The sequence below is a fragment of the Theropithecus gelada genome, chromosome 10 (assembly GCF_003255815.1).
Source record: "Theropithecus gelada isolate Dixy chromosome 10, Tgel_1.0, whole genome shotgun sequence".
In the NCBI taxonomy this organism is placed as follows: domain Eukaryota; kingdom Metazoa; phylum Chordata; class Mammalia; order Primates; family Cercopithecidae; genus Theropithecus; species Theropithecus gelada.
Window position 1 is genome coordinate 96,482,307 of NC_037678.1, and position 21,414 is coordinate 96,503,720.

Consider the following 21,414-nt stretch of genomic DNA (forward strand, 5'->3'; position numbering starts at 1 on the left):
GGGTCCTGCTGGAGCAGTGGCCCTAAGTGAGTCTGGACTGTGTGAGGCACCCCAGCTCTTCATGGCAAGGCTGGGGCCTGGGGGTGCTGGTGCCTGTGTGCAGCCTGAAGGACACCCTCTCCCTGCCTTCAGCGAGTGGGAAGCTGGTCAGAGGGGCGAGTACTCCTCAGGGCTCCACCACCTCCTGGCACACCCCATTTGGTCTCTGTCCACTCCTGTCACCTGCTGTTTTTGAAGCAAATTTTGGAATTGCATCATTTTATTTGTCAGTATTTCAGTATGTGAAGTCTATAGAGATATGGAGTTTGAAAAAGTTTTAAATGTTACTGTGAAAATTTTAGGCCGGGCACGGTGTCTCACGCCTGTAATCCCAGCACTTTGGGAGCCGAGGTGGGTGGATTGCATGAGCCCAGGAGTTCCAGACCAGCCTGGGCAATGTGGTGAAACCCCATCTCTACAAAAAAATGCAAAACTTAGCTGGGTGTGGTGGTGCATGTCTGTAGTCCCAGTTACTTGGGAGGATGAGGTAGGAGGATCGATTGTCCTGGGTGATTGAGGCTACAGTGAGCTGTGATTGCACTGCTGCACTCCAGCCTGGACAACAGAGCCAGACCCTGTCTCAGCACAAAAAAAAAAAAAAAAAAAAAAAGAAACATCTGAACCTAGAGAAAAGCAGGAAGAACTGTAGCAAAACCGTAAACCTATCCCTCAGACTAGCTGAAGCATTTCCCAGTAAACGGCAGACACTCTAGCTCTTCAGTCTTACGTACGTCAGCATTCCTCTTCATAAAATGATGTTTTCCACCAGAACCACAATGGGGCTAGACTGAAACATCACCACACAGTAGCACCCACCATCCGTCACACCTAAAGCACTGGACAGGAGTCCTCCGTGTCGTGAAATGTTCACTCGGATACCTCATGGGTCCCTGGCCCAGTCGACTTTGTGAAGTGACAGATATTTCTAAAAGTTGGTCTGAGGGAGGGCCCAGTGAGTTCTCACCTTAGACTTGCCATGGTGTCTCGGTTCTCTGTAGGTTTCCCCCACGGTCTGTCTGTTACAAACATCGGGTTGTCTGTCCGCCGTAGCCTGGCTCTTTCCGAATGTGTCCCTCTAGCGTGTCCCAGTATGTCCCTAGGGACAATTCTCTGTTTCCTGACAGTCGGCAGCTCTAGAAATCCTGGTCTCTTTTACATTGTGATTTCTGAAAACCTGACAACAACCAGAAAACCAGACTTGAGGCAGACACGTTTCTGGATGTGGTGAGGTGGCCACCATCCTGAGCGCTCAGCAGAGGCTGAGGCCTTGGGGCCAGGGCGGACTCCCCAGGTCCTCTACTGACCGTCCCGGTGGCAGGCTCCTGTGGCTCTGGCCTCACCCTCCTACAGACCCCAGGAACCAGGAGTGCTTCCGAGGGCCCGAACAAGGCGTTTATGCTAAAAACCTTCACCCCTCTCCAGGCAGCGCCCGGTTACCACATGGCCAAGCTGATCATCAAGTTGGTCACGTCCATCGGCGACGTCGTCAATCATGACCCAGTTGTGGGTGACAGGTTGAAAGTGATCTTCCTGGAGAACTACCGCGTGTCCTTGGCTGAGAAAGGTAACTCGGGAAGCCCGTGTCAGACAGAAAACTCACCCCTGCCCAGGAACGGGCGCTGTACTGGCCCCCGGGCCTTTCGCCCTCAGCCGGTTCAGCTCTGCCTGGACACCCAGACCTCACCAGCGGGGCTGCAGGCGAGCAGGGAACGGCTTTGGGAAGTGCTCCCTGTGCAGTGTGGAGGACTCAGTGCGTCCCGGGACGCCTTGCATGTCACAGGCAGTATCATCCCCCATCTGGGCGCCCTTACTGCCATGCCTGCCTGGCCTGCCCTCTGTACCCTCCCTCCCCTGCCCTTTCCTCCTGCCCATCAGCCATGCCTTCTGCCCTGGGCCCCTCTGCTGGCAGGACATGCACCAGGCCAGTGGGGGTGTGGGCCCACAGCTTCCCCCAACCCCGCTGCCCCTCCTCCGCCCACGTCGTTGCTCCTCACTGCCTGCTTACTCTTGGGCCCGCCACTGTTCTCAGGTGGCAGCACCTGCCTCATCTGTGCTTCCTGAGGGCAGCCTGGGCCAGTCCTGGGGAGACCCTGGGATGCGCTGCCACGTGCCCTGGAGCCCATCGGTTCCCACCCCTATGGGCCCTTCTGGGCAGGAAAGTGATTTGCCCACCAGATGGTGGGAGATCTGAGCCTGGCCTTCTCGTGCTCCCCTCCTGCCGCCGAGGGCCAAGAGTCCCCACTAGTTCAGGCCGCCTGGACTTCCCAGGCTGCCATGGTGTAGGTGAGAGGGCTGATCCGCTATTGTCTTGCAAGCTCAGTGGTGGAGGGGGGTCCCTGGGCACCGTCCCTGTGGCCTGGCTGCTGCCTTGGTGTCCATGTCGCTCCCCCTCTTTAGTGGTGCCTGGCCAGCGAGGTCCCTTGGGGCACTCACGGGCCGGCTTGCCTCCGACTTGGCCAGGAATTTCAGTGGCGTGGCTCTTCCTTCCCTGCTCCTCTGACTGGAGCGTCTCCTCTCCCCCACGCTGCCTGAGGCTTCCCTCATGTGTCTTTGGGGCCAGCTGACTCCTGCTCATCTTTAGAGCAGGCCTTCGGGCGCCTGGTCTGGAGTCTGGTGCTGGCTTCAGGGCCCTGTTCTCCCCAGCACTGTTGCTGTGGCTGGGCTGCAGCCCGAGATGAGGGCGGAGAGCAGGTTGTATAGTCACTGTGTGCAGTCACAGCGTGCCTGGGAGCAGTGACCAGTCCCGAGGGACAGGCACAGAGAAAGCGCAGGGCCGTGGCATCTGGCAGCTGCTGGTGCCCACGAGGTCGCCGCCCCTCAGCCTCTCCAGCCCTCTGGCTCTATGCAATTCTACGTTCCTCCTGAAAGGATCCAGGGAGCTGCTGGGGCTGATCAAGGTCGCGGGGATCCAGGGAGTGACATCATCAGCGAGCCAGGACTGGCTCCTTGGCTAGGCCTGGTTTTGGGAAGGTTTTGGTGCAGAGATCCTTTGCCACCTGGGGGGCTCCTCAGGAGCCTCCATCTTGGACCTTCTGCCTCAAGGCTACCCCAGTCGTGAAGGGGAGCCCAGCAGAGGCGGGTAGCCGTGTCCAGCCTGGTCCCCTGTGGGAGCGGGAGTGGGAGCAGGAGCGGGAGTGGGAGTGGGAGCGGGAGTGGGAGTGGGAGTGGGGGCTGGAGCAGGGCCACCACATTGGTCCCTCCATGCCCCAGCCCTGGGTGGTTGGGACGGCTCGTCCTGCAGTGAGCCTTGTGGCTGAGGACATTGGGGTCCTGTTCCTGTGCTCCCCTCCACAGTGATCCCGGCCGCTGATCTGTCGCAGCAGATCTCCACTGCAGGCACCGAGGCCTCGGGCACAGGCAACATGAAGTTCATGCTCAATGGAGCTCTCACCATCGGCACCATGGACGGCGCCAACGTGGAGATGGCCGAGGAGGCTGGGGCCGAGAACCTCTTCATCTTCGGCCTGCGGGTGGAGGATGTTGAGGCCCTGGACCGGAAAGGGTGCGAGCCCCCTCCTGTGCCCCTGGGCACCTGGCAGCGTGAGGATGGAGAATGAAGGGTGTTGGGCTGGGGGTATTGGCTGGACCGGGCTCTTGGAGCCAGGCCACGGTGTGCCAGGGTCAGTGCCGCCCAGGGCTGTGTGCCTGCCTGCAGGGGTGACCATTCTCTCCAGGTGCACGGAGTGGACGGGGTCCGGGCTCTGGGCGAGGCCACGGGGATGCTGGGCTGCTGCTGTCTTGGCTCTGAGGCTGAATCCGTGGGGTCCAAACCAGGGGCTCCTCCTCCAGGAAAGGCCTTTTCCCCCTGGGGAAGGTCTCCTAGAGGGACGCCCCCTGGGGCACAGGCTGGACGCAGCCCCACACAAATGGGCTGGGGCTGGGCGGGATCTCCACTGCTGGGGCGCTCTGCCGGAGCACTCTGCTGATCTGGGGCTTGCCTGCTGTTGAGGTTCCCTAGTCTAATTGTAACTGTTACAAATAGTTTAAAAATAGTATTTTGGAAACATTTTAAATGTGCCGGCGGGGAGCGGGGGCAGCCGGGGATCCTGAAGACAGTACCCAGAGCTTCATCCACCTTCTCCCCGTGCCCCTCCGTTGGCTGCACTGAGCTCGGAGCACTGGTCCTCCTGCAGCCCACACTCCATTGCGACTCCACCAGGCTCTGTTACTGTCTTTCCCATCCCAGGATCCCATCAGGGCACTCAGCTGTGTGTGGCCATCAGGTCTCCCCAGTGTCATTTGGTCTGTGACAGATTCTCAGTCTTTCCTTGTTCTTCATGACCTGGACGTTCATGAGGAATCCGGCACGGGCCTGATTCCAAGCGATAATTACAAATAAAAGGCAGTGTTGCCTGATTGTCTTGAAGTGCTGGGGAGCCCGTGAGGCCTCAGGTGCAGTCAGGTGAAACCGCACATGCCATCTGAAGTCAGAGCTGCGCCTTACCGGCCCGAGCACACAGGCCTATGCACCCTTTCTGCACTCTCACACAGCTTCTCCCGCCCGGGCCCCGTCCTGGGATGTCCATGTCTGCCCATCCTTCCCTCACCCACTTAGCTCTGCCTTGTCCTGTCTGGTCTTGCTTGCGTTTTTCCTTTTCCATCTTTGAGGTCCCCGCCAAGGGTGCTCCACTTCACTTCCTGCCACCCTGGCAGTCTGTTTTTCAAAAGCTCTGCCCAGGATTTCACAGTGAGCCAAGTTCTGAGTGGCCCTCTCCACTAGGAATGTGGCATGAGCCAGTATATCCTAGCAGATCTGCTAGTGATGACATTTCTTTAACAGTCAGAGGAGCAGATGGGATTGGCTTTAGGCTGACTTCACATCTCTGCTCGAGTGGGTCCCTGCTCAAGGGCCTCATAGCCACCCATGGCCACTGGCTGCTGCCCTGGACCATGCAGGCTTTGAGCTCCCAGGGCCATCCTGGGGCAGGGGCTGTGCCATGCACCAACGTGGCTTGTCCCTCAAGGTGGCCCACCTGGGGCGCTGGCTGCTGACTCCTGGCCCATTGCCTCGCAGGTACAATGCCAGGGAGTACTACGACTGCCTGCCCGAGCTGAAGCAGGCTGTGGACCAGATCAGCAGTGGCTTTTTTTCTCCCAAGGAGCCAGACTGCTTCAAGGATGTCGTGAACATGCTGATGCACCATGACAGGTGGGACTGACTGCGCCCTGGTTGGCCGGCTGGGAGGGAGGGAGGGGTCCTCCTTGTGGGTTGGATATTGCACCTTGTTTGGAGAGTGAAACCCATGCTTTCAGGACGTCTCCACTGTGCCCATGAGACCTTACTGGGCAGAGCCTTAGACTCCAGCTGGGAGTTTGCAGTGGCCTGTGGCAATGCCAGGGGGCCCTGAGCAGTGAGAGACAGCAGCAGAGTCCAGGCCCTAGGCCTTGTGGACCAATGTGCTGAGCAGGAGGGGGTGTCATCTGGTGGTTGGAAGTCCCAGGGGCAGCCATGTCCCAGCAGGCCAGTAGGGGGAGCATGGGCCCAGAACTCCCTGGGGTGGGGTAGGGGGCGCACAAGGGCTGCGGAACCCGGACAGGTGTCAGTGCCAGTGACAGGCAGTGGTGAAAATGGATTTCACTTGCAACGATGAAACATTATAACGTAGTTAGTGTTTTATTTCGGTGAAGTTAGCACATGATATGGTTTATCTAGAGTTACAGACTTTGTAAGGTTTGCAGCACAGGGCAGTTCTTTACCCTGCTGGCAAAAGTTGAATCTGGCGAGGGCTGGGAATTCACCTGTCCTCCACTTTCAGCTGCCTTTGGGTTAGTTTTGTCTGCTGCTCTTTAATGACTGTGTCACCTATTGGCTTCAGTCACACCGGCTCTGATCACATGCTGGGATCTGGGCTGGAACCTGGGTCCTGCTGAGGTCTGTGATACAGGAAGTGCTTTTAAAATTGTGAACTCTGCATTTCGTGAAGTGTGCTTCTGACTCGATAGCGAACAGAAATGCATTTGTAGAGTCATAAATCTGGCATTTTTGTTCAGCACATCAGGAATTGCAAGTCAGTATTTCCTGTGTAGGCAAATCCCAGTCAGACTTGAGATAAGACGGCAAATGGAGATGCCGTTGCCCAGCAAGTGCCGTCTGCCCCGAGGAGGTGCCATGGGCTTTCCACTGTCTGCCCAGGAGGCCTCTCCCATGTGCAGCTCTAACTGCCCTGTGTGTGGAAGATGCACTTTAAATGCCAGTTTATTTAAAGGAGTGTTGGGTTGAAATAAGGTTTTCCTGAAATACCGTCCCAGGACATAAGTCCTTGCTCACAGAGAAGCCCCATGGCCAAATGGGCCCGGTGCAGCCTGGCTCTGACCAGCTGCATGGGCCCCTTCGCTCCAGGCAGGACCAGGTGGATGGTGCCTGGCCTCCTGCCCTGGGACTCTCCCCTCGGGACAGTGTGGGCAGGGCTCCCTGCTGCCCTGGCCCAGCCTCCTTTCTCCCATTCCAGGTTCAAGGTGTTTGCAGACTATGAAGCCTATGTGCAGTGCCAGGCACAGGTGGACCAGCTGTACCGGGTGAGGCTCCTGGGCCCAGAGGCTGGGGGAGCAGCTGGATGGGTCCGTGTAGACGTGTTGGGTCGGACTGTTTATTTCCCAAGCTGAGTAGGTTGTTGGCCGAGGCCAGAGGGGTTTGTGTTTCTGATTTGTCATCAGTCGGCTGTGGATGCCTTTAGGGAAGCTGTCACTGTCACTCCCTCCCTTGAAAAAACAGCTCCTAATGGCCAAGAAAAGAACGTGGGGCCTGGAAACTGAGTGCCAGGCAGGGCCCTGGGAGGGACCTTCTCTTCCCTTAGTCAGGGCTGGCCTCGAGGAAAGCCTGGCCTGGTGCAAGCTGCAGCTTGCGGCAGCTGTGAGGCTCCCTGGTGGAAGGAGAGTGCTCGGCCATGTCCGCTGGCACTGGATCTGCCTGGGCAGTTTTTTTTTTTTTTGGAGACAGAGTCTTGCTCTATCGCCCAGGCTGGAGTGCAGTGGTGCGATCTCGGCTCACTGCAAACTCCGCCTCCAAGGTTCACGCCTTTCTCCTGCCTCAGCCTCCTGAGTAGCTGGGACTACAGGCGCCCGCCACCACAACCAGCAAATTTTTTGTATTTTTTAGTAGAGACGGGGTTTCACTGTGTTAGCCAGGATGGTCTCGATCTCCTGACCTTGTGATCCGCCCGCCTCGGCCTCCAAAGTGCTGGGATTGCAGGCGTGAGCCACTGCACCCGGCCCCTGCCTGGGCAGTTCTTACCTGGTGCTATCCCTATCGTCATCTTGGGGGCCATGCCCTAGCAGGAATTTTCAAGGCTGGGACCTTCTCTCCAGCTCCTTGCTTCCTGTATCTAGGTATGTGGTAGCTTTCCTGGTCCGTGGGGTCCCCTTTTCAACAATTGATTGTAATGTCCTCCTCTTCCAGTGGACAGCCCCAAGGCTCAGAGCTCATTTGGAAACAGTCCTAAAGTTCTGGAATCCCATGCTCTTAGCAGCCCCTAGCCCTGTGACGCCAGAGACTAATTTCATCTCCTTCCCTGCAGAACCCCAAGGGGTGGACCAAGAAGGTCATCAGGAATATCGCCTGCTCGGGCAAGTTCTCCAGTGACCGGACTATCACGGAGTATGCGCGGGAGATCTGGGGCGTGGAGCCCTCCGACCTGCAGATCCCGCCCCCCAACATTCCCCGGGACTAGGCGCACCCTGCCTTGGCGGGACCAGCGGGCTTTTGTTTTCTTGCTGACTTTGCACCTCCTTTTTTCCCCAAGCACTTTGCCAGCTGCTGGTGGTCCCTGCTTTTCTGAGTACCATGTTTCCAGGAGGGGCCATGGGGGTCAGGGTGGTTTTGAGAGAGCAGGGCAAAGAAGGAATGTGCTAGAAGTGCTCCTGGTTTCTTATAAAGGAAGCCAGAGTTGACAGTACAAAGGGGAGGTTTGTACAGAGTCGACAGTACCAGAGTGGGAGGCAGGTGAAGTCGCCTGCTGGGCTCCCCTAGAACTTTGCACGCATCTTGCTATGTATTAGCTGATGTCTTTAGTGTTGAGCCTCTGGATTCTGGGGTCTGGGCCAGTGACTGTAGTGAAGCCTGGGGACGTATTACTGCAGCATCTGGGCTGCCAGCCACAGGGAAGGGCCAAGCCCCATGTAGCCCCAGTCACCCTGCCCGGCTCTGCCTCCTGGCCATGCTGGGAGGGGTTGGATCCTCCAGGTATTGCCTTCACAGCCCCCTGCCCTCTGTCCTGGCTCTGCACCTGGTATATGGGTCATGGACCCAGATGGGGCTTTCCCTTTGTAGCCATCCTGGGCATTGTGTGGGTGCTTGGAACTTGGGATGACCGAGGGGTACATTGGAGTGGGTGCTTGTGTCTGCTGTCTCAGAGGTCTTGGTCAAGATGAAGTTGGCTGATGCAGCTTAGCTTGGTTTTGCTTATTCAAAAGAGAAAATAACTACACATGGAAATGAAACTAGTCTTGTTTTAGCAACGGAAAATTGTACTTGGTCACTTTTGTGCTTGGGGAGGCCCATTTTCTGCCTGGCTGGGGGCAGGTCTGTGCCCTCCCTCTGCCTCCCGCTGTGTCCTAATGTGCATTTCCTGTTGTACACACAAGAGCCAGGCTCCATTCTCCCTCCCTTTCCACCAGTGCCACAGCCTTGTCTGGAAGAAGGACCAGTGGTCCCAGAAGAACCCGTTTCTGCTCTGCGTGGACAGCAGGCCTGGCACTGGGAAGTGGGGGTGAGCCCCTCACAGCTTTGCCCCTCCCCAGGGCTGCCAGCCTGCCTCCCATTGCCCAAGCGAGAGAGCAGGGACAGGCTACTGTCCTTCCCTGTGGAACTGCTGAGAAATCTAGCACCTTGCATGCTGGATCTGGGCTGCAGGGAGGCTCTTTTTCACCCTGGCCTCCAGTGCCCACCAGGAGGATCTGCGTGCGGTGCACAGCCCACCAGAGCACTACAGCCTTTTATTGAGTGGGGCAAGTGCTGGGCTGTGGTCGTGCCCTGATAGCATCTGTCCCAGGCAGTGGCTGTGTGGAGGAGGCCATACTCCCTGAGCTGGTCACTGGGGCCACCACCCTGACCACCACTGTGCCCCTCATTGTTACTGACTTGTGAGATAAACTGATTAAACCTTTGTGGCTGTGGTTGGCTGATGTGGGGTCTGTGTTTCACCAACTGCAGGTGGTATTGTGAGGCTGTGGGAAGCAGAGAACACAGGCCTGAGGCCCAGGGTGGTGCCAGTGCAGTGATGAGACATGATGAGACCAGCAAGTGGGCTGCAGGTCCCGCCTCTGAAACTAGAGCTGGGCCTGAATTATACCCCATCATTCTGGGATTGAGGGCAGAAAAGTTTGCATCTCCACAAGGTGTGGGACCTGGGGCCATGTGTACCTGAACAGCTAGCTTTTTTTTTTTTTTTGAGATGGAGTTTTGCTTTTGTTGCCCAGGCTGGAGTGCAATGACATGGTCTTGGCTCACTGCAACCTCCACCTCCTGGGTTCAAGCAATTCTCCTGCCTCAGCCTCCTGAGTAGCTGGGATTACAGGCACCCACCACCACACCTGGCTGATTTTTTGTATTTTTAGTTTCGCCATGTTTGCCAGGCTGGTCTCAAACTCCTGACCTTGGGTGATCCACCCCCCTCAGCCTCCCGAAGTGCTGGGATTACAGTTGTGAACCACTGTTCCTGGCCAAGCTAGCTATTTTCTTAAAATACTATCAAATCCAGCCATTACTAAACATGCTATCTGGGGATAAGAAACACTGGCCTTTCTGGTGTGACTTGTGCTGGTCCCTTTGTACCTGCAGCTTTTGTCTCCCACTCCTGGCCCTGGGGACCAAAACATCCCCCCTCAATTGTATAGTTGCAGATGAAGAAATCGGGAGAAACGAGCCTAGGGCTCAGTGCTACCCTGAAGACCCAAAAACTGGGATGCCGGAGTGCCGTGGGTGTCCTTGGCCTGAGACCTGCTCGTGCAGGGCTTGGTGCTGCCAGGTTGTCCTCGTCCCTACACCCACCATGCACCTGGGTGGGCGGCACCAAGATGGTGCCCTGGGAGTCTGCCTCCCCAGGTCTGTGGGGTTCTCTCCCAGGGATTAGTTGCTTGGACAATGGAGCTCAGCAGCCCTGGGTAGGGCACTTGGATGTAATGAGCTGACAGGTGATGGCGGAGCAGCTGCCACACAGTGCACCCATCTCGCTCTGATCTGCATCTGTCAGTTTTGTAAAAAACACTAGTAGCTTGGCTGAGTGCAATGGCTCATGCCTGTAATCCCAGCACTTTGACAGACCAAGGCAGGAGGATTGCTCAGGAGTTCGAGACCAGCCTGGGCAACGTGGCAAAACCCCATTTTTACAAAACACACAGGAATTAGCTGGGCATGGTGGCATGTGCCTGTAGTCCCACCTACTTGGGAGGCTGAGGTGGGAGAACTGCTTGAGCCCAGGAGATGGAAGTTGCTGTGAGCTATGATTGTGCCACTGCACTCCAGCCTGCGCAACACAGTGAGACCGTCTCAAAAAACAACACCCACTAGGAGCTTGTATTTTTAGTTTATATCTTGCCTCAGTCCCCCAGCCAAGGATCCAAAGTAGCTTACATGGACAAAAAAATGAGGAAAAGATGAAGGCTAGCCCAGGTAGAGCAGGTCACCTCTGCTTCCTGGTCAGGAGCCACAGTGCGGGACAAGGCCAGGAGAGCAGCCTCGGGCTCTATGCTGGAGTCCACCTGCGTCCTAAAGAAGGGGTTGCCTGGCTCCCCTAGGGGTTCCTATAGCCTCGCAGAGACAGTCTGGGACGCCACGTGGGTTCCCGGCTCAGATGGCTATGCAGGGAGATCCCAACCCAGGGGCACGTGGTGTCTCCGGGGCCATGGGTGGGCAGAACAGAAATGACACCCTAATTAGAGACGGGGAGCCGGGACATACCCTGGCCAGGAAGGGGGCCAGCGTTTTCATGACTGACCTCCGGAGGAATGTCTACTCAGCTGCTCCCCTGTGTAGGAAAAGTGTTCTCTGGATTTGAGAGCCACTGTAGGTAGCTCAGGGTACCCCAGCGAAGAGGGAGTGCAACCGCAAGGACCTCTGGGCTCCCTGCCAGTCCACAGCTGCTGATGCTGGGCCTGCAACTTGGAGAAAGGAGTGGGCAGGTGAACAAAACTTCCTACTCCTGACAAATTTCTGAGCTGCTGGAAATGGAAATTTCATAGCCTGAGGCTGAGTCATGGAGTGGCTCCAAAGCAGCCAGAGGCTGAGCTCTGAGCCTGGCTGGGGCTGTGGGCGGCTCTGGGGCTTTGAGAGTGTGTGGGGCAGGAGGCAACATTGACCCTTCTTGCGCTGCAGAGAGACAAAAGGACCACCACCACAATTTTATTCTTAAATAAAGCTCAGTCTAAGGCCAGGTTAGGCGTACAGGTGGGTGAAAGGGGAGGAAGTGCAGATCCTGGGCACCTCCACTGTGGGTGAGTGGGCCAGCCCAGAGGAGGCAGGGCAGCCGACGAAGGCAAGCAGGTACACAGGGCAAGAGGGGACGATGGAACCACTGGAGTCATTCTGCGTGTGCTGGGAAGGGGCAGAGAGAACCTGGACCCCACGTTCTCTGTGGGTGGTGCCGGAAAGCTCAGCATGGTCCTGAGCCCTAAGAGTCCCCTGCCCAGCCTCCCCCTGCCCAGCTCAGTGCAGCATCAACCAGGCAGTGATGGCTGCCTGCTGTCAATAAGTCTCCCAACAAGATCTCAGGTTGCGTAGCGGCAAGGAGAGCCACGTGCCTGCCACCCACGCTTTCCACACACAGCCACGCTCAGGCCTCCGGGCACTGCAGGCCTGCAGGGTCCTCCCCACCTGGCATCTGAGTCCTCTCCAGGTGCAAGTTGGGCTCCTGAGCATTGCAGGTGCTGGCCCCCCCGGGGCTCCAGGATGCCGGGCTGCTGACTGGAGGAAAATGGGAGGAGGGCAGAGGTCTTCATGCTTCCTTCCCCCAGCCAGGCTCAGTGCTGGTGCTCAGGTTCCGACTTCCCCAGGAATTCCCTAGACCACAGGACAATCAGGAGCCAATCATTTGAGCTCAGATTTGAGCAAAGATCCTTCTCCACAGTCCTCACATTGCTATCTAAGGAAGCAGAGGCTGTGCAGAGAGGAGGCAGCCAAGAGCCCTGTGAGGACTCGCTGTAGCCCAGAGCAGCATTCAGTGAGTTAGGCAGGGCGCAAGCAGCACGGTGCCAAAGCCCAACACAGGCACGGACACAAGGCCTCTGATTCTTGACCCTCAACTTCAGAGCTATTCTCTGGTCTAAATTTTCTATAATCTTCCTTTTATAAGGGGGAAAATTATAACCACAAAGCAAACCCATACTCTTTGAGCCCACTGTCCCCTCAGCAACCCAGGTCCCTGTGCTCGGGAATGGCAAACCGCTAAAGGGACACAGCTTTGCCTCTGGAACTTCCAAAGGCAGCTGGAGAAAAGCAGAAGTTTGCAGTAGAATTACCCGTAGGATATACAGCACTGGGAGGCAATTCAGGCCACCAATTTCAGTCCCCTTCTGGGAGAAACTGGCACCTTGACCTACTTTTTGGAGCCGACTGGCACGACACAACAAAAAACCCTATCACCATTAGCAGCAGCCCCTCCATGGGTCCAGTGCTCAGGGTCGAAGTACCACATGCCCTCTTGGGCTCGGAAGCCTTGTCCCATGCACAGGGAGGGTTAGCATCTTGCCCAAGGCCACACCAGCCAGGCGGTGGGGTGGAGCCTGTGTCCTCTGACGGGCAGGTAGGCGAGTCTGGGCAGCAACCTGCATAGGGCCCAGTACAGGGCAGTACAGAGAAGGCTGGGGGTTGGTCTGTTCCACACGCTGCCCTTGTCACTACTGCCAAGGCCTCACCCTTAGGCTTGGGCTCTGCACTCAGGCCCAGGTAGGTACTCATGGCTCTCTGGGCTGAGCCCATGTCCTGCCAGTGCAGGGCAATCCAGGAGCACAGCGTCCCTTCAAGAAGCAGCTGGGGACCAACAGGCTTTTGAGGAGCTGGCCCAGGGGCAGCATGTACATCTGAGAGGTGTGTGGAAGAGATCCGAGGTCTGCGAGCATCTGGGGTGTCTGTGTCTGAGTGCTCTCAAGTGTGTGGCCACCTGTGAGCGTGTGTGCCCCTCTGTGTGGGTCTGTGTGAGTCTGTACATCCTGTACAACAGGGAGGCGGCTTACCCTGCATGATCATGGGAACAGTCCTGGAGAGGGGGAGAGGCACTCCCTCACACCCCTCTGCCAAGGAAATGGAAGGCTCCCAAATCACTGTGACTCTTGGCCCCACTGAGGCCCCCCTGTGAGCAGCTTCAGCAGCTGCCACCGGCTGCATGCTTAGATGTGAGCCACTGCTGCCCAGACGAAGCGCCTGGGTGGGAAGAGAATGTCTCACCTCAGTATCCGTGGCAGCTCAGGGCTCTTGTAAATGTATTTGTGCCTGTAGCCAAGGTCTGAATGAAAGGGCACAAACTGAACTTTGAAGTCTCGGAAGCTTCGAGCTGGTGCGGCGATGCTATAGAGCTGGGGAGAGAAAGGGGTCAGAGACTGAGGCAGTGGCTTGGCATGGGGGTCCCAGCCTGAGGAACATCAGCTTGGCAGCCTCCCCTTCAATAGAAACCAGTCCAGAGTCCCACATAAACACTGCTTGTTGCCACAGCCAGTCACAACCAGGAGGCCCAGGGGTGGGCTGGCAGGAGCCAGGCCCCAGGCTTGGCTCCTTGGCACACACACCACTCAAGATACTGTCCTCACACCTTCCAGACTGCCCTTCCTCTGGGGAGTGGCTAGGTGGATGGGCCAGACCAGGTGCCTGGGAGGCTCTGATGGCAGGGATGGCAGAGTCTTCGGGAGCTGGGACAAAGGGTATGTGCCTCAGGCTTAGCTAAGATGGGCTTGATATGCCCATCTCAGCCCCCTCCCTCCCATGTCGGCAAGGGTGGGTGGGCCTGAGCTATATGCCGCTGGGAGGCTCTGCATCCTGCCCCTACCCTGTATGGCTCTGTCATCTGTGTGCCTTATGGAGCCTCACTGCATGGGGGCTGTCGGAGCAGGAAGTGCTCCCAGCCCTGGGCTGAATCCGTGGACGAGGCCTGCACGCACCCAACTAGTTTACCCTGCCCTGCCATTACCAAGACCCAGGCTGCGTTCTCTTACCCTACTCTGAGCCACAAATCCAATCCAACTTGTTGACAGTCAAAGCAAATTCAGCAAAAGCAAACACTGAGGCCCCACAGACAACATGGTCTGGTTCTGACATCAGTGCAATTCCAAAGGCAAGGAAACAGGCTAGAAGTTTCTGTATCAATTTTGACTGACCCCTGCAATGGGCTTGGGAGATCCTCATCAAGGGGTTCTTTGCCTTCAGCCCATAACTGATGAGCCCTTCCAGCCGAGTGCCAGGTTGGCCTGGGCTCTGATAACACAGGCAGCCTGCCCTGAGAACCCCCGTGTGAGGACTGGGAACTGCCTGGGCTCTGATAACACAGGCAGCCTGCCCTGAGAACCCCCGTGTGAGGACTGGGAACTGCCTGGGCTCTGATAACACAGGCAGCCTGCCCTGAGAACCCCTGTGTGAGGACTGGGAACTATCTGCTTATTTTTCATAGTTCTTCTTGGAGACAGCATCAGTGGGCCTCTGCCCAACCTTGACACCAGACCTCCCATGTCCTTCCGAAGCAGCCTGGAGGTGACACAGGGAGGATGAGGTGGCCTCCTGAGCCTGACGTGGCTGGTGCACGGCCCATGATGCAGCATGCAGAGGCTGCCTTCCCACCTGCCCACTCCCAGTCTGGCTCACCCACACTGGCTGAGTGTGCAAGATGCCAGCTACACCAGAGGCAGAGGCCAGGACCCACCTTTCTGCCAAGCTGGAAGGGCACCACCGGGTCGTCCTCAGCGTGCAGGATGAGTAGGGGACAGGAGATGTGCTTCACACTGTGGGAAGGAAAAGGGGCTAGGCCAAGACCAGGGAAAGGACAGAGTTGCCCAGACCCTCTGTCCGTGGCAGGGATCTGGGTTCAGGGTGTGTTTCACGGAACCGTCCGATTTCTGCTGGATTTCTTTTTACTAGACAACCGAAAGTTAACTCTTCATTGTCTCTATGAACATCTATTCCAGCTAGATGACAGGTGTCAATCACAGCTATATAACTGGCCCCGGGAATGTCTTCTGAAAATTGAAAATGATTATTTTTCCACCAGATATATTCTTTAAAAGTCACAAAACAATATTTTTAAGCTGAATAATTCAGGTGGGCCAAGAAACTTAGTGTAAATGAATGTTACTAGGAATCTGCTGGTAAAAAAAGTCAATGTCCTCTAATTTATCTTTGTGTAAGTGACATTTATGGTCACTCCAACTCTGAACATTTAGAAGTGATTTAGGATTTTCAGTAGGTTTGATAGATCCAAATCCTTCAGCAAACCACATAATAGAAGCATGGGCTGCCAGGACCGGCGGAGCCTGGGCTGTCCTGTGTGGTCCTCACTAAGGTGGCACCTGACCCAAGTCTCCTTTATCCTCAACAGGGCTGTGGGCTCCGTGAGGGCAGCGCTGGCGCGCTCCTGGCACCTGGAGCAGGACCTGGTTGGGAGCCCCCTCCCTGTCTCTGCTGCTGGCAGGAGGCACACACTCTTGCTTCCCAGTAAGGCTTTTCTGATGTGCGGAAATGATGAGGCTCTGGTCAGAGCCTCCCTCTGACCAGAGGCTGTTAAGGAAGCGGCAGTACTTGGGATTTCCCTGAACACGGCCCACCTGAGCTCAGGAAAGCCCCTCCTGCCCTCAGAGTGTGCCCCTGACTTCCAGTGAGCTGAGGGTGGGGGTCTCACCCAGGGTCAAACTTGCTTTGTTTGTTTTATTTTTTTTGAGACAAGTCTTGCTTTTTTGCCAGGCTGGATGGAGTGCACTGGTGCAATCTCAGCTCACTGCAACCTCTGCCTCCTGCTTCGGCCTCCCGAGTAGCTGGGACTACAGGCATGCACCACCAGGCCCGGCTAATTGTTTTGTATTTTAGTAGAGACAGGGATTCACCATATTGGCCGGGATGGTCTCAAACTCCTGACCAGGCCGGGCGCGGTGGCTCAAGCCTGTAATCCCAGCACTTTGGGAGGCCGAGACGGGTGGATCACCAGGTCAGGAGATCGAGACCGTCCTGGCAAACACCATGAAACCCTGTCTCTACTAAAAATCCAGAAAAAAATTAGCCGGGCGTGGTGGTGGGCGCCTGTAGTCCCAGTTTCTCGGGAGGCTGAGGCAGGAGAATGGCGTGAACCTGGGAGGCGGCGGAGCTTACAGTGAGCGGATTGCGCCACTGCACTCCAGCCTGGGAGACAGAGTGAGACTCTGTCTCAAAAACAAACAAACAAAAAAAAACTATATGGACAAAAACTATATATTGTTTTAATATTGCTTTACTTCTGTGATCTTTTCAGATTTATTTCTTTCTCTGTCAGCCAGGCTGGAGTACAGTGGTGCAATCACGGTTCTCTGCAGCCTTGACCTCCCCAGGCTCAGGTGATCCTCCTAACTCAGCCTCCCATGTAGCTGGGACCACAGGTACATGACGCCACCATACCTGGCCAATTTTTGGATTTTTTGTAGAGACAAGGTCCTGTTATTTTGCCCAGGCTGGTCTCAAACTCCTAGGCTCAAGCAATCTGCCTTCCTCAGCTTCCCAAAGTGCTGGGATTACAGGTGTGAACCATGGTCCCTGGCAGGCTTTCCCTTTTTAAACCTGTTTGCTAGAGAACGACCCTAAAGGCTGGGCGCGGTGGCTCAAGCCTATAATCCCAGTACTTTGGGAGGCCGAGACGGGCGGAACACGAGGTCAGAAGATCGAGACCATCCTGGCTAACACGGTGAAACCCCGTCTCTAGTAAAAAATACAAAAAACTAGCCGGGCGAAGTGGCAGGTGCCTGTAGTGCCAGCTACTCGGGAGGCTGAGGCAGGAGAATGGCGTGAACCTGGGAGGCGGAGCTTGCAGTGAGCTGAGATCTGGCCACTGCACTCCAGCCTGGGTGACAGAGCGAGACTCTGTCTCAAAAACAAACAAACAAACAAACAAACAAAAAAAGAGAACGACCCTAAATACTCTGAATTCCATCCTATTTGATTACTGTGACTAAAGAGGCTCATCCAGGGGTTCTCAGAGTTTTTCTAAATAGGAAAATTAGTTCCTATCCCATAGTACTCACTTTTCGTCATTTGCAAATTTAATTCCACTGCTTGTAATAGGATCAAGGAAGAACCAGTCAAACCCAGGGAAGTATCGATATATCTGGAGACAAGATGGAAACCATTTTCAGAAGCGTTGGTTAAGATATCCAGGCAAAGGTCAAGGGTGCAGACAGTTTAAGTTCAGGAATCTACAAGGCATTGCCCATAACTACCCTATCTAAAGGAGCAGGGGTGACATTGCCAAGGGGCCACCAGAGCTGTGCCCTGGCACCTTCTGCCCTGGCCGTGTCCTGGCTTTGCTGCTAGGGACAGAAGAATCACCTGCCAGGCCCCACAGACTGGCATGGCAAGGGCTGCCCTGCAAATGGTGTTCCCGCACCTCCCAGCCAGGCCGGAATCCAGCCCAGAAACCAGTCTTCCCACAGACACCAGGGCTGCCACCCCTGAGAAAATGGGGTCTATGGACAGTTTCCTCACACAATTTAAGAAAAGCAGCACCAAAAAGTAAGATAAGATAAAAGGCTCTTCTGGTCGGTAACAGAACAGCATGAGGCCAGGATGGGCTGACACAGGCCCAAGAATCTATGGCCAGTGGGGAGCACGGAGATCACAAACCAGTGTGAGAAGGAGGGGAAAATAACTGGCTAGGTTTTAAGAAAAGGTCCAAGGTTCCATTCCTAGCTGGGGAGGGCACAGGTTGGGTGGGGCCTGGCTTACCCAGAATTCCCACTGGGGTTCACCCAGGCCTTTCCCCAAGATAAACTGGGAGGCCAGGCTCCCTGGTCTACAGAGTTCAGCTCCCCAAGCACTGTCCTCATACACAGAGAGGGGGGCACCCCCAGCTCCACTCCTGAGCGGGAAGGCAGGGCTGTCAATATAACGCAGTCGATGACACCATGTGGACCCGGCCTCCACTGGGTCTCGCTGCCCTCACATGACCCAACTATGGCCTGTCATTTCACCTGGCTGCAGGTTATAAACTTCTCAGGCAGTTCTGTGGCCAAAACTAGTATTAATTTTTAATGAAATCTGTATTCATTAGCATATTTCAATAATTTTTAATAGTCATAACCTATCCTATTAGTTATTTCTATAATTATCTTAATAATGAGTTATTTCTATAATTATCTTAATAATGAGAAGTCAATTTTTAATAAAATATGTACTTGCCACTGAAAATGGATGGCTCTTAGCTTCTTCGCGGATATTAGTGAACGGAGATTCCAATATAAGGGCATCTGGAGGCGTCTCTAGATAAACAAACAGGGAACTGAGAGGTGGGCAGGAAGCCAGCGACATACACGTGGCCTGTGGGGCTCTGAGGGGCCCCCAGAAAGCACAGGGAGACCACAGTGCCTCCCCCTAGGCATCCACCTTGGCAGGCCTCAGATAGCTCCAGGGGCGCCCGCGGCAGGCTGGAGATGGCTCTGGTCACTCCTAAAAAGCAGACTTGCTGATGCGGCCTCTCTGGGGCCAGGCCTGTGTGAGGCTCCCCAGCTCCTCAGGTGTATCATGGGAAGGGCGGCCTGGTCAGCCCCGGGCCCCCGAGAATGCCCAGCTCGTGCTGCTCCGTGAGGATGCTGAGCACTTGCAGCAGGGCCGGGACTGGGGAGCACCCTGAATGCTCACGGCCACGGATGGGGCCCAACAAGGCACTCACCTCGCTCACAGAGACGCCGCACCAGATTTGTCGCCACACTAGGAAAAAAGAAGAACAGCGTAGTTGAGTTATGATAAAATTGTCTGAGATGATATGGGCCTTATGCTGGAAAGTGCTCAGAGGAGCCACAGGGTCTGTGAAGCTACTGGAGTTGGAGGACAGAGTGGGGGAAATGGAGATCCCTCTAGCACTGGGGGTGACCTGACTGCCCTACCACAGCTGACCCCTGCAATGAGGGTTGTACCCACAGCCAGTCTCCTTGTCCCCAACGTGTGTCCTGCTGCCTCTCACTGCCCATGCCTTCCCATTGGCAGGGCCGCCCATCGGCTGGGGGCGGCCAGCATCTGCCTGCACCTCTCCTGGAGCCCACCACACCCAGGGCCTCTCGCCATCCTAGGACCACACCTGGCGGACCATGCAGACGGCCAAAAGGATGGCCAGTGCCCCCCACCCACTCCTCTCCTGGACGCTTCCCAGCCTGCAAGAGGCCATTCAGGCGCTGGGAGAAAGGGCTGCCCCGAAGGGAAAGGCAGCAGAAAGGGAATGGCAGTGAAAGTCTGGGGATTGGGGCCGAGAGCAACGGTTCCCGCAGAGACTGTGGACAGCAGAGATGACTCCGGCTGCCCACAAAGGGCGTGTGGAAGTACCTCCTGTCCTGGCCTATGTGAGAAGCAAACCACCCACTGTGCCCTCCCCCAGCTCTGAAGACGCTTCTTCCTCAGGGCCAAGTCCCCCTGCGGAGACGCCTCGACCTCCACGGCCTATGTCTGTCCTGAACCACTTTCTGGACGAGGAGCTCAAATCCTTTGGAGTATCTTTGGAATTTCCCCTCCTGCCTCTGCCAAGACGGGAGCAAGGCTGGTTGGGACTAATGGTGCCACAGGGTTTTCAGGGATGGCAGGCTCTCTAGATCCAGGCATGGGAGTCACCAGGAATACTGGCTCCCACTAAAGGCTGCCTCCTGCTGGGGTCCCTTACCCAGTGCCCAGAGAGTGGCCCCAGATGTACACAGGGTTGTCACCACTTCTTGCTTTGATCCAGTCAAAAACGTGGAGTGCATCATAGGTCATGCCCCGCTCAGATGGCGTTCCCACCGAGTCACCCCAACCTGGGAGGGAGAAACGGCAGGACAGGGAGGTCAAAGGCAGTTCACAAAACCTGGACAAACGTACCTCCCCAGGGGAGCCCAGGGTCAGGAGGGGACAGGGAGGGGCTCGCTCAGCCCGCCCTTCCAGAGTCCACAGACCCACCCAGGCCACTGGGCAGAGCAAGCAGTGAAGAGAACGGGCACAGCCCCACATCCCCACCAGCCCTGGGGAAGGCAGCCCAGCAGCAACTCTGCCCTGCCCCTGCTGCCTGCACAAACCAGACGTCCCCTCACAGGGTCACTAAGTTGGTGAGCTGCAAATTTGAATGGCAACTAACAGCAAGCTGAGTCAACAGATCACAGAGCTTCAGAGCTGGCACCGGCATCCTCACGCCAGGGCTGCGGCTTGCCTCACCCTCTTGCGCAGGGGGGTGAGCTCACCCTCTCCCTCTCTCTTTCTCTTTCTTAACAGACAGGCTAGTGAGGTCTGAGGCAGTGGAAGCCTTTGCCACCACCATCCTCAGCTCTACACTTCTCCTCGCTCCCCCAGCAGCATCCACGTGTCCCGCTCCGGCCCCGACGAGCATCAGTGCAGCTGGTGTGGTCAGATGAGCAGCCCCCGGGCCGCTGGCTGGACACCAACCTCCTCAACGCCGAAGGCTTGGTCAGGGGCAGGATAGGGAGTGGAGTCCGGAGGCTCCCAGAACAGGGAGGGCATTTCTGGGTGCAAGGCAACTCTGACCCAGGAAGGGGAAAGGGGCTGTTTTCCCTTAGGGTCTAATTAGCATCTTGTTTGCATAACGGAAAACACTACCATCTCTGCCCCCAAAATTACAACCTCCCAAGGGTCCCCCCCAGTCTCCAGCAAAGATGGAGTGCAATTATCCTTCCAGCAGCCCAGCAGTGAGTCATCATCAGATGATCTGAAAGCACCACAAAGGTCAGAAAGAGCAGGTTGTGCAGTGTAAGCAAACCCCACAGTTAGTGCAGGACTTGCTGTTTCCCGACTCAGACACTAGAGGAGGGAGGAGGCCGTGCAGAGGGCCAGGGCCAGGCTGGGAGGCAGGGGTATGGGAACATGAGACAGAAAGAAAAGAACAGAGATAGGGACAGGAGACAGAGACAGACAGGAAGACTGAGAGACAGGGACAGAGAGGCACAGAGACAGGCAGGAAGACTAACAGGGATAGAGAGGCACAGAGACAGGGACAGGAGGCAGAGGGATGTAGACAAAGAGGCAGATGCGGTGAGAGAGACAGAGGGACAGTCGGAGACGGAGCTGGCAGTCTTGGTGCCAGTTAGAAACGTGGAGACTCCACGAGAACTGAAACAGAAAGTGCTGCGTGGGATTTCATTTCCTGACAGAAGTGCGGGGAGATGAATGCGAAGAAGTCACCCCTTCTCCCTCTCCTAAAGTCTCCAGCATGCAGCAGAAGAGAACCCGTGTCAGCACGAAGAGAAGGAGAGGGC

General features: G+C 56.1%; 2 protein-coding genes across 6 annotated transcripts in view; one reads left to right on the forward strand and one right to left on the reverse strand.

Moving 5' to 3' along the window:
- The window catches only part of PYGB (glycogen phosphorylase B), a 59,937-nt gene extending 50,778 nt beyond the window's left edge, over positions 1 to 9,159 (forward strand). For all 3 annotated transcript variants that reach the window (XM_025398171.1, XM_025398169.1, XM_025398170.1), the window contains 5 exons: positions 1,462 to 1,603; positions 3,334 to 3,541; positions 5,054 to 5,188; positions 6,489 to 6,555; positions 7,554 to 9,159. In XM_025398171.1, the coding sequence (XP_025253956.1) occupies positions 1,462 to 1,603; positions 3,334 to 3,541; positions 5,054 to 5,188; positions 6,489 to 6,555; positions 7,554 to 7,706 (705 nt within the window). In that variant the 3' untranslated portion in view covers positions 7,707 to 9,159. The remainder of the gene's footprint in view (positions 1 to 1,461; positions 1,604 to 3,333; positions 3,542 to 5,053; positions 5,189 to 6,488; positions 6,556 to 7,553) is intronic.
- Positions 5,632 to 21,414, reverse strand: part of ABHD12 (abhydrolase domain containing 12) — an 82,570-nt gene continuing 66,787 nt past the window's right edge. Inside the window, exons 7-13 of one of the 3 annotated variants that reach the window (XM_025398173.1) lie at positions 19,836 to 19,965; positions 18,858 to 18,895; positions 18,368 to 18,447; positions 17,215 to 17,297; positions 14,877 to 14,955; positions 13,415 to 13,542; positions 5,632 to 5,913 (exon numbers count right to left, since the gene is read on the reverse strand). In XM_025398173.1, the coding sequence (XP_025253958.1) occupies positions 5,871 to 5,913; positions 13,415 to 13,542; positions 14,877 to 14,955; positions 17,215 to 17,297; positions 18,368 to 18,447; positions 18,858 to 18,895; positions 19,836 to 19,965 (581 nt within the window). In that variant the 3' untranslated portion in view covers positions 5,632 to 5,870. Of the gene's footprint in view, positions 5,914 to 11,350; positions 12,032 to 13,414; positions 13,543 to 14,586; positions 14,956 to 17,214; positions 17,298 to 18,367; positions 18,448 to 18,857; positions 18,896 to 19,835; positions 19,966 to 21,414 lie in introns of those variants that run through there. The other 2 variants (XM_025398175.1, XM_025398172.1) reach the window with 2 other exon arrangements.